Genomic DNA, 12,373 nt, shown 5'->3' with positions numbered 1-12,373 from the left:
ATATTCATGACATTTTAAAACTGTCAAGAATGTAATTGTTCTTGACATTTGTCAACCGTAAAAAATGCAATTGTTCATGACAGTTTAAAACCGTCAAGCTTGCAATTGTTCATGACATTTTAAAACCGTCAAGCATTTTTTAATTTTTTTTTAAAAAAAGAAATTGTAATTGAATTATGCTGTAATGGAAAGAAATATATTTTGATTGTCCTATAATTGTCCAGCAACAGTTTCATAGATATTTGATATTCATCAAATATAGTTTCAAATCTCAAGCATATATAAATAAAACCATTCACCATATATATTCAATTCCAAGACTTTACATATACATAATGAAATAGGCTTTACATTAGATTTCATATGGCATTACATTGCCATGAATCCAAATCAACTTAGAAAGTTACAAAACATGCTAGCTATAACAATAATCAAAAGTATATACGAATGAACCCCCGCTCCCCCCTTCCTCCATATGAACAATTCAAAAGAATTATCGGCTAAAGTTTCTATACATAAAGTTTAAGGTCATAAAGAAGCGGCACAACAAAAAATTTCCTACTTTAGAATCACAAAATATTGGTCATAATCATATGTAAGAACCCAAAAAGTCAGCTAACTCAACTCGCACCTCGTCTAGTTCTGCCTGTGAGTATGTTCTTCGTGTATCAATCTATAAACATGCAAAATAAATTAAATGAATTAACTGACTATACAAATAAACCAATTAACTCACAAAACCAATAGTTTGATATATAACATACCGCATCGGATATGACAATGCTTCCCCTAGTCACAATTTCTCTCAAATACCTCATCACGTAGTATCCACACTCAGTACTCTCGACTTGTAGTGGACACTATATAAAAGCAACAAATTTGAATAACAAAGTAATCCTAATTGCTAGTAGTCTACAAAAATATAATGACTTTAAAAGCTGATACTTGCCTTTACTGTTTGCCATAAAGTTTGTTTTCTACTTTTTTTAATGTTCTTTTGTGACTGAAACATCGCTATTGCTCTGTTTTGACAAGATAAGATTGAACAAATAGTTTAAATATTGTGTACATGCATATAAGAATCAACACTAAATGAAATACTAGATTAACTTACGTGTCGGTGACGTATCTTATAGTTGACTTCGATGTTGTCCTTAGTGAGTCGAGGTAAAATACTATATCATCATATGCATTTATGGCCAGCAGTGCCCAATGGCCCCTAATTATACAAAATATTGGTACTAGTTTTTTGAAATGCAAGTAATAAAATAACTTAACTTACCTAGGATTAAAAGAAGCAAGAACTATTTCGTTAATCTTTGAGACCATCAATCTACTGCATAAGTTTCAAACTTGAGATTCTTGCGAGTGTCCGATAGAGGTGAGGGATGGATCTACAAAGACGTATTGTATATTTTCCTTCGAACCAAGAACATATGAATACAAGTACCTACAAAATATTATAAACTTGTAAACGAGATACATAAATTTAGATCTAAAGAAATGAAATTGATACTTATGTCATATAGGCCACCAATGTAAATGTTTTGACCTCATTCATGTTACAAAGATCAATGGTGTTCTCTCGGAGAACATAAGTCTTTCGACTAATACCAAAAATGCCAACAGGTAGTGGAATAGTGATACTAAAATCTTTCTCCATTATCTTCTCAGCGTATTTGAGAATCAACTTCATTCCCATTGGCAAAACTGACGTCGATTCACAGACAACCTCTTTTTCCTTAGGCATTTTTATTAAGGCTCTCTCCTAATTCAAGAAAAACATTCACTTTCAATACGATATGAATATTAAGAATTTGAGTTTATTAGAGGATCGATCACATACCTTAAAGATGTCCAACTCTACTTTGTCGTCATTTACATTGATCTCCTCCACCTCTTTCCCTTCGATTTTATCCATCAACTTACTCTTCCCTTTGATTATTTTCATCGAGTCACTCTCTTCTAAGATATTTGGCTTCGAACAGCTACCATGTCCAGATAATGGTCTAGACAAGTTTGAGTGGATATGTGCTTCTAATTCGCTTACACGCCTTCGAAGTTCTTTATTCTCAAGTATAATCTCATCCTCACGTTTAGATGTCTTTTTTACAGAATGAAAGTAATTGGTAGGAGTAACATACCCATCGACCCCACGAACACGACCGTGATGCTCTTTTGTACCCAATGCTTGGGTTAACACATCGTTAGAAGAGTGTCCTTTTTGAGACGATGAAGACGTATTCATTGAAATCTCATCCTAAAACAAAAACCAATCTAAGTTATAGAAATGTGTAAACAAAACCAATCTAGTTCAAATGTTCAATATACAAAAAGTCTTACAATTTTATGGACAACTTGTTGAACGTCGTCGTTCTCATACTCCCCTTTTTTGTTAACTCGAGCCTTCTTCCACATGATGGCTCGATCCAACTCCGGTTGATTTGAACCTTCCTTTTTCTACATTCCAATTCCATAATAAGATTAGAACAACCTTTGATAAAGTTTGATAAACTTAATAAATTAGTTCTTACCATTTCCTCGATAAGATTGGCATAACCCTTCCTCGAAATCCTATGGTTATACTTGTTCTTAGATCGTCTATCTTGTTGCAGAAGTCTTTTTTCCTATTTTCCAAAAATATTGTTAGTGAGAAAGTAACACACAATCTAAACCTTATAAATATATTTGTTAGTGTGAGAAAGTAACATACCTGAAAAGTTTCACACAATCTAGACCTTACAAATTCTGCCCAATGATGTTGATCAATGAATGAATACTTTTCTGGTGGAACTTGTAGCAGTTGTGGTTCATCCTTGTGTGGCATAATATATTTTGTTGTTAGCCAACACTTAAACTGACGAAACGAAATGCCTGCAGTTTGTATAATATTTTTCCTAGATCTTGGATCAATGACAAATGCGGCCTAAATATTTAAAAGTGATTAATAAAGTATACATCAGGAACATTATCAATATAAGCACATTGAAATTATATATATACCTCGACTGTACTGAAGATTTTATCTTTCAGCTCTACAGGCACACTTTTCCAAGATGAATATGTGATCGGGACATGATAATGTGTCGCTGATCCTATGAAAGACTTCAACTTTGCTCCATTCTCACCAATGGGTACTCCGTCTTCATTGTACATCACCACCTTCTTCTCTCCCAAACTTCTAATGCGAGTGACATCAAACATAATAGTTGGTCCTCGTGGTCTACATATCTGCTTTGGGGTTTCATTTTCAGTACGAAGATGTTCATCATCCTCAATTCCAAATGTTGGTTTCAACTCATCAACACCAGCTTCTTCATCACTAAAGTTGTCCATGTGATGTATGAATCAAAGGCTGCCAATCAAAATGAAGAAACAATTAGCATAGTATACAAGTTTTAAACAAAATTAAAAACTGATCAATTAATTGAGATGAATGAGCATAATAAACGAATGGTACTATTAGTTTGAGAACAGGAAAACAAAACCTTATAATATTATGTAGGTATCCATGTGCATTCACAATATGCTCGTACGTATGTTAAGATGTTGTCATCCAAGTCATTATTTAAGTCAACATCTGGCATACCATTGGGTATTCCTTCACACTGTAGTATTGTATCACCAAGTTCATCGTTGTTATATCTATCTTCAAAGTCTCTTTGTGGTGGAGTAAGCACAACTGACCATCTAACATCGCTTGGATCCTCAACATAAAAAACTTGTTTTGCTTGACTTGCTAGTATGAAGGAGTCTGACTTGTGTCCTACTCTATTCAAATCAACTAAAACATAACTAAGTTCATCAATCTGAACACCGCTATTGTTTTGAACTCAATCACATTTAAACACAAGAACATTAAACATATTATAATTCAGTTCACATATCTCTTGTATGACTCCATAAAATGACATATCTTCGATGACCAGATTTTTATCTTTAGAACTAGACACTTGCATTGTTTTTGCAACTAAGCTAACTCCACTGTTTTGTACACTTCGTTCTTTATCACAAGATTGTGTGTGATAGCGACATCCATTGATTGCATAACCACTATATCTAATAACAAAAGGATGAGGGCCATGAGCAATCCATCGTAAGTTATCTGAAACTCCAACATTTCCAACTTCAAGCTCAGTTGATACCTAACATGATAATCCATATTTTAAATTGGACACATAACATGTGTAACTAAATTACTATGTTCAGCACTATACCTCTTCCCGTAGCCAGTGTATAAAAGTTCGATTATGTTGCTTTCGAAGCCATTTCTGATTTCTAGACTTATTTCGATATTGTAGTTGCAAAGCCTTCATATGTTTTCTTTGTAGTCATCAATTCAAACATTGTAATATAGTTAGATTAAGTATATAAAAGTCAATAAAACAATCAAGAAAGCAAGAAAAAATTACTCTGTATATGGTTGGACATCGACTGTATTTTCCAAAACATATTGATGAGCTTGATGTAGAAGTTTTTGTTGAGGTTTGAAAGGAAACTCCCATGGACTACCAATGTTTGAAGTATCTAAATGGTCTTGTGACTTGCGAGTCCCAAGTCCAATGGAATCTACCCCAAATAAGAAATCAGTATAAAATTCAACAGCTTCTTCTATTAAATAACTTTCAGCAATACAACCTTCTGGACGATATCTATTCCTCACAGAGTTTTTAATGACCTTCATGAGTCTTTCAAAGGGATACATCCATCGAAGATATATAGGGCCACAAAGTTTGACTTCTCTAACTATGTGTACTGTGAGATGAATCATGATTGTGAAGAATGAAGGGGGAAAATACTTTTCAAACAAACACAATGTTACCACAATATCTTCTTCCAACTTGTCTAGTTGTTGTACGTCTAATACCTTGTTGCATACAAAATTGAAAAAGACGCACAACCTAGTTATAGCGTAACGAACATGTTTCGGTAGCACTGATCTTATCGCAATGGGAAACAACTGTTGTATGAGCACAGGACAATCGTGAGATTTTAAACGATTAAGTTTTAAATCTGTCATTGACACAAGGTTTCTAATATTGGAAGAGTAACCTTCAGGAACCTTTATTCCAGACAAAGTCTTCAAAACACATCGTTTTTCATCCTTTGTAAGAGTATAACACGCAGGCGGAATGAATATTTTCTTTTCACTGCTGATAGGGGCAAGCTCTGGTCGAAGTTTTAGATCAACTAAATCGCGTCTAACATTCAATCCATCCTTACTTTTCCCAGGAATATCAAGAAGTGTACCTAAGATATTCATGCAAACATTTTTTTTAATGTGCATCACATCTAAACAATGTCTAACATGAAGATCCTTCCAGTATGGCAACTAAAAAAAAGAAGATAATCTATTACAACAAATTTTGTCACTTCTGTTCATCAACCGTTTCTTATGGTTCTTCTTCCCTCTAGAAAATTCAAGATCTTTCAATTTTAAATACACATCCTCCCCAGAAAGTGGCTCTGGAATTGTATCAAGTTCTTTTTTACCATTGAATGACTTCTTTTGTCGTCGATACGGATGATTTCGTGCCAAAAATCTACGATGTCCAAGGTATGCCATTTTCTTCCCATACTTTAACCTTATAGAATTTGTATTATCTCCACAAATTGGGCATGCTTTATACCCTTTCACACAACATCTACTAAGGTTACCATATGCAGGAAAATCATTGATTGTCCACAACAAAACTGACCTTAAGTTGAATGGTTCTTCTCGATAAGCATCATAACATTCAACACCACTTTCCCATAAAAGTTTTAAAGCTTCAATTAGTGGTGATAAGTATATGTCTATGTCATCCCCTGGTTGTTTTGGTCCTGAAATTAGCATTGATAGCATCATTTACATTCTTTCATACACAACCATGGTGGAAGATTGTAAATAACCATCACTATCGGCCAACAACTGTATTTAGAACTCATGTCACCATGAGGATTTACTCCATCGGCTGACAATGCTAAACGAAGATTTCTGGGTTCAGAACCGAAGTCTGGCCATTTCATGTCTACTAACTTCCATGCTGGAGAGTCTGCTGGATGTCGTAACTTACCATCATTAATTCTTTTAGTAGAATGCCAAGTCAAGTTTTCAGCACATTCAATGCTTCTGAATAGCCTTTTAAATCGTGGAATGATTGGAAAGTACCATATCACTTTAGAGGGAATTTGCTTTCTCCTTTCATTTGTATCCTTGACGTTTTTCCACCTTGATTGACCACATTCAGGACATTCAATTGCATTAGCAAATTCTTTTCTATAGAGCAACAATTATTCGGGCATGCATGAATCTTTTCGTATTCCATTCCTAATGCACCTAATGTTTTCTTTGCTTCATACAATGAATTCAGGAGCTCATTGGTAGTAGGCAGAATTTTCTTCAAAGTTTCAAGTAATTCTGAAAAACTAGTATCACTCCATCCATACCTAACTTTTAAATTATATAATTTGACTAGAGTAGACAACTTTGTGTACTTTTTGCATCCTTCGTACAATGGTTTTTCAGCATCAATAAGCAACTTCTCAAACCCAGTTGGGTCTTTTGAATACTCCTCATGAGCAACTTCAATAATTTCTTTTACACTTCCAACATCCTGATCTTCACATGTATGGATGTCAAACTTTGAAGATTCATCATAGAAGGATGAGTTAGGAAGTTCTTCCCCATGCCAAAACCAAATTTTATAACTTTCATCAATACCATTAACATACAAGTGATCTCTAACCCTTTCTACTATGTTTTTCACAATCCCACATTTCAAACAAGGATAACGAATATAGGAGCTAGTTGTATTAGAAAATCCAAATTTGATGAAGTTTTCCACACCCAACTCATAATCTTTAGACAATCTACTCTTGTGCATCCAAGATTTATCCATCATTGTAAATCTAATGAGAAATAAAGTTATTGTCAATTGATAATTAAAGTGGAAGGACAATGATAAGTAATGCCTTGTATAACCAATGTTGAGAATGTGAATCCAATCTATACAAATCTTCTACAATTATGGTCTTCAGTTTCTACTGCTAAGAGATTTTCATGCATTACAAATGAAACTTAAGAAAATTAAAAGAACTAACTAAACTCATTTCTTTTTTAAAGTGATCATAAGAAAGAAAGCAATTGCACGGCTGAGTAAGTCAAACAAAATGAGCATCACGAAACAAAGATTCCAGTCATGAAGATCGTAATCAACCATACAACAGAATACCTGAGGAAGACAAGGCAATTACAACACCAAGTCTTTCAATGGATAATACGACATAATCATTCAAATAAGAGTAGTTTTACTTTCACCTTAAAATGAAATCTATAACCAAGATTAAGGTTATGGTTCCATAGGAAACAATTAATTATATTTAGCTTAAAAAAAGTCAAAACAAAATTCACCCAATAGAAAAAAAGTAAAAACACATAATTGAATTATTCTTATCTAAGTTCTCAATTAGTAGTATTGTTATATGAGATCTTCAAAATTACTGAAAGAGGGAAGTTGATTATATGGCCTGCACTCCCAAAAATTTGTTCATACATTCATTTGTTTTCTTTAAATCCTAATAAAATTTGATGGTGAAGAAAAACTACAGTACTTTAAAGATTGAATAAAACTACAGTACTTTCAATCAATTCGAAGTTTACACCTCCATCCTTCCTATCTATTATTGCCAATCATGCCATCTGAGTTTATATAATGAAGAATAATGAAATTGTTATATGTTTTAGGGAAATAAAAGCCTAACCTCAACTTACTGGATGATGGATTTTGAAGCGACGAACGTGAGGCACTCGTTGGTGAAGTCGAAATGACGGACGCGCAGCAGTGTGAGGCACTGAGGGATTTTGGAAAGATGGAATGCAGCGGATAGAGGACTTTGAAACGACGGACGTGAGGGATTCAAAGAGGTGGAACTCGACGGTGAAATCGAACGAATAGACGTTGAAGGCGAACGGACAGGCGTTGAAAGCGAACGACGACCGCTGAACACACTTTTTTCGAATGGGAAGGATTTCAGCTGGAGAGGGAAAGGATTTCGACGACTACAAAAGCTTCCCTTCGAAGCGCGACAAATTAGGTTTTAGAAAAGAGAATGAACTTAAATGAAACGACGTCGTTTTACGATTAAATTCTTGACGTTTTTGAAAAACGTCAAGGATTTTTTATAAATTTCTTGACATTTTTCAAAACGTCAAGGCTTTTTTTATAAATTTCTTGACGTTTTTAAAACGTTGAGTAAAATTTTAAATTCTTGACGTTTAAGAAACGTCAAGCATGTCGAATTCATACGCTTCTTGACGTTTTAAGAACGTCAAAAAATTAATAGATATTTTTTGATGTTTTAAAAACGTCAAGAATGATGTTTCAGAAAATTTCTTGACGTTTTTTATTAAAAATAAAAGGGTAATTTATATGAAAGTGAGGAAGGATTTTGAAAGTCGTTACTTTAAGAAACTTTGTAAACATTTCTAGGAATATGTTTGGAATAATCTTCCAATCACAACTTTAAAATTTAAATTCTAAGCTCTTTACTGTTCACGTGGGCTCTTCAACAAATTTTTGAAACATCATTTCCATATTATATGTATATATTGACCAAATTATATTGAATTTTGTTTCTGTTAAGACTTTGCAAAATGGAAATTTCCATTCAAATTCTTGTTGAAATATTGTGCAAAGATGTGTTTTTGGTTGAAATAATTTTGTCCAACTTAAAACTATATGAGTTTCATTATATGAGGTAACAATGTGTGTGGGATCCATTTCAAATCTGAGTAAGGAAGTAAAATTTGGGTAAAGTATTAAGAAGATGACGTTTGAATAAATCCGCAAAAAAAAGATTATATTATATAATATTTTATAATTAGAACCTTTTAACCTCGATTCATAGTTCATAAAGAGGTCGAACTATGGTGGTGCTGATGTTTGAGTTAGAAGTTGGTAGATTTAAAATTAACTAACCACATGAGTAGTTTTGAATTGCAATAGGATAGACTTAAAATTAATTAATTAGTGTGAGATAATAGCTACAAACTTTCACTAAAGTGTTAGCCATGAGTTATTAGCTGAAGTGTGTGTTTAGATGGATGGATGATTTGACATAGTATTAGAGAAGGATGTTGTGTGTATTCAAAATCTTATATAAAAATGGAAATTACCCATCACTACATGAAGGGAATTGTTTAGATTGGAAGGATAGGACCCTCTTCTAGCCAATGGTTTAAATCGATCAAGTCAAACAACGTTGTCCACCAACAATAGAAAAGACGTACTAAAATCTCAAGTTAATTTCAAACGTGAACGATAGCCCAACAACACCATGATCATGAAAATATAGATGCTTCCACCTACGCTATACACAAGGATCCAAAGTGAATCAGAGTAAGCCACAGTAACTTTGTCATAATAGCAATATTGAAAAAAGAAGTATGATATTTGCGAAAGCTAAGCAACCCTCACAAAACAAAAGCCCAAAATATAGAAGTTAGTTGAAGTAGTCATGGTTTAAGAACTTTTATTCAATGTTATTACCTTTTGAAGAGAAAGAGATGAGAGGTACAAACAATTCCGCTCGACTTGCCAATTTGTTCGTACGAGTTTTTCAGAGAAATGTGTTTAGGGTTTAGGGTTTAGAGTTTAGGTAAAAACACATAACAAAAATTCTACATTCTACAAATTTTCTTCATCCAAATTTTCTTTTTAAATGTAGAAATTACAACACTATTTATACTAATTAAAATATGAAATGAAAGGTCACAACATTTAATTTTATGCCCTTTCAACTACCATAATAAATAAAACACATAAATACATAATTCCTTAAAAATTTAATTTTATGCTTTTGAGTTGTCCAAATAACTCTTCAACTTCCGAGCATTGCATCTCTTCAACTTCTTCATTTGATTCAATTAAGATTTCTTGATTCATATCACTAAGTCTCTTTGGAGTATACATTTTTTTTGTCTCCACAAATGAAGAGAAGAGTTCTCAGGTGGGTTTTATGAACTTGAGCTTTGGTTGGTCCATGAACCAGACCAATATCCCGAATTAATTTTATTTAGGCATTGTTTAGCATTTAGACTATATTAAACATATTTTCGAGCTAAATTATTGGACTTTATCCCAAATAATAATATTTAATTGGACCAAAATAATTAGTTTGATCTAACATTGATGTTGAAAACACTTGGCATCGTTGGCAAACAAACAATATATGTTTTGAATTTCAATTTGGGACATTTAATTAGTCTCAAATTCAAATTATGTGTAATTTCGTCATTAATTTGGTAAATAACATTACAATTTGTGATTGGTTCAAAATTTCTCATTCAACAACAACAACTAGGTCAAATTAATGAGGAACAATGTGTTTATGGTCCAACTTAAACAAAGTTCCTTTATGGTCAGTGAGAGGGTGAAATCTTAATGATCAAATTTTGAAGTCAACATTAAAGAGAGAACAACATGCCCTATTTGCCATAAAGTAGTGAAGGAGTGAATTCAATCTTGTTCATTTGAAATATTATTCTTTTTCCATTAATAGTGTTATAATGAGAGACTATATTTTGCGGTCCGATCTTATACAATCTCATTGTATAGAACACCCCCACTCACATGTCTCCACATAAATGATTTGAATTAAGATGGATCGTATCTAATAAAAAGTAAATGCAATGGGTAGTTTCAATAAAAATGGGCATAGAGCAAACTTACAATACTCAGACCTACAACTTTGAATAGAGCAAGAAAATTAAAATAATATAAGAGCTTCTTTGTGCTCAAATGTGCCTATGGAGGATATGGTTAAGGATTTCTATCGTAGCTTGAAACAAGTGGGAACCAAATTTTTAAGTTTGCCACGTGAGTAAACAAGTTGGAGAAAATAATCAAGTAAACTCTCTTTCACAACCTGAAGCAAACATTACAGAGAACGTTAGTGCCATCACATTGAGAAGTGACAAAGAACGACTTCTGTTGTTCCACTTCAATTTCCATTAAATCAGTTGTCACTAGAGGACCACCTCTTTCACCGAAAAAGGGAGTAAAATTAATCGGTAAATAATCGTTGCAAAACCTATTTCTGTATAATCGAGAGGGTTCATCTCATTTTAGGTACACTAAAACTTAGCTCTAAGCACTCTATTCTATGAAGCAGAGGTACAACCGCCTAGTTGTTATAGGCGAGATTCATCGAGATCAACATGTCAAACGCCTGGTAAGCAGAATTTAGGATAACACAAGAAATTCAACATGGGTAAGAGGTGAAATAGAGGTTGAGGATATCGTGATGAAGGTTGATTTAATTCTATTTGAGCTCGACGAGTTGGATGTAATCTAAGGAATGAATTTCCTCACCAAGTACAATGCAATATTGGATTATTCTAATAAGGAGGTAGTACGGGATCTTAGAAAGTTTGAAGTCAAATTCATGGGTGATAAGAGAGTTGAACTAGCAAGGATTGTCAGTATTCAAGATGAGAAAGTTAATAAAGAGAGGGCATATCGCTTACCTGGCACACGTGGTAGATACTTAAACACCCCAAAAATATATGATTCGAGCAGATTGCTTGTAGTTTGTAAGTTCTTAGATGTGTTTTTAGAAGAATTCAATGAGTTGCCACCAAGGAGGGAAGTTAAATTCATGATTGAAGTTGTGTAGGGGACTCCACCACTTTCTTAAGCCCTTCATCGCATGACACCAAGAAAACTGAAGAGATTGAAAGACCAGTTAAAGGAATTGATAGAAAAAGGTTACATTCGCGCCAATATGTCACCATGGGGAGCCCTTATTCTATTTGTAAAGAAAAAAAAATTGAGTCATTGGGATTGTGCATTGACTATTGACAATTGAATAAAGTGACAATTAAAAACAAATTTCTTTTACTCCAAATAGATAATATTTTTTACCATCTGAAAGGAGCCTCATTCTCCAAAATAGACTTGCATTCAGGCTATCACCAACTAAGGATTAAAAAGTTAGATGCATCCGAGACAACTTTCAGAATGTGTTATGGACACTTTGAGTTCTTTGTAATGTCTTTCAGATTGACTAATGTTCCAACAATTTTCATGGATTTGATGAACAAAGTGTTTCATCGCTAGCTAGATCAAATTTTCATTGTCTTCATCGATGATATTTTGATCTACTCTCCTTGGACGCGAAGAGACATGTCGATCACTTAAGGATCGTGTTACATACCTTGCGAGAAGAAGAGCTATTCGCAAAGTTAAAAAAATGTGAGTGTTTGTTAGACTAAGTACTGTTTCTTGGACACATTTTATATCTTCAGAAGGATTAAAGGTGGACTTGCAAAAGGTGAAGGCGACTAAAACTTGGGAACACCCCAAAACGATTTTTGAAGTTAGGAGCTTTC

The 12,373-nt window shown here is 33.5% G+C and overlaps 2 protein-coding genes across 2 annotated transcripts; both read right to left on the bottom strand.

Annotated features, from left to right (window-relative positions):
- Positions 1–1,761: 1,761 nt before the first annotated feature.
- Positions 1,762–2,418, bottom strand: LOC116403912. Its single transcript, XM_031885856.1, has 2 exons — positions 2,344–2,418; positions 1,762–2,260 (listed from the first exon to the last, which is right to left on the bottom strand). The coding sequence occupies exons 1-2, from the start codon at positions 2,416–2,418 to the stop codon at positions 1,793–1,795; spliced, it is 543 nt and encodes a 180-aa protein (XP_031741716.1). The 3' UTR covers positions 1,762–1,792.
- A 1,079-nt stretch (positions 2,419–3,497) lies between these two features.
- Positions 3,498–6,881, bottom strand: LOC116403911. The gene is made up of 6 exons (XM_031885855.1): positions 6,478–6,881; positions 5,934–6,211; positions 5,359–5,823; positions 4,451–5,250; positions 3,913–4,145; positions 3,498–3,819 (listed from the first exon to the last, which is right to left on the bottom strand). The coding sequence occupies exons 1-6, from the start codon at positions 6,879–6,881 to the stop codon at positions 3,498–3,500; spliced, it is 2,502 nt and encodes an 833-aa protein (XP_031741715.1).
- Positions 6,882–12,373: the final 5,492 nt, after the last annotated feature.

The sequence above is a fragment of the Cucumis sativus genome, chromosome 5 (assembly GCF_000004075.3).
Source record: "Cucumis sativus cultivar 9930 chromosome 5, Cucumber_9930_V3, whole genome shotgun sequence".
In the NCBI taxonomy this organism is placed as follows: Eukaryota; Viridiplantae; Streptophyta; class Magnoliopsida; order Cucurbitales; family Cucurbitaceae; genus Cucumis; species Cucumis sativus.
The sequence above is the reverse complement of the archived record's forward strand: the minus strand, read 5'-3'. Positions and strand labels throughout refer to the sequence as shown.

Coding starts and splice junctions, on each gene's coding strand:
- LOC116403912 (XM_031885856.1), bottom strand. CDS start 2,418: ATGTGGAAGAAGGCTCGAGTTAACAAAAAAGGGGAGTATGAGAACGAC. Junction 2,261..2,343: donor AACAAGTTGTCCATAAAATT/GTAAGACTTTTT, acceptor TTTTTGTTTTAG/GATGAGATTTCAATGAATAC.
- LOC116403911 (XM_031885855.1), bottom strand. CDS start 6,881: ATGGATAAATCTTGGATGCACAAGAGTAGATTGTCTAAAGATTATGAG. Junction 5,251..5,358: donor CAGAAGTGACAAAATTTGTT/GTAATAGATTAT, acceptor TGAATATCTTAG/GTACACTTCTTGATATTCCT. Junction 4,146..4,450: donor TACATCAAGCTCATCAATAT/GTTTTGGAAAAT, acceptor TTATCATGTTAG/GTATCAACTGAGCTTGAAGT.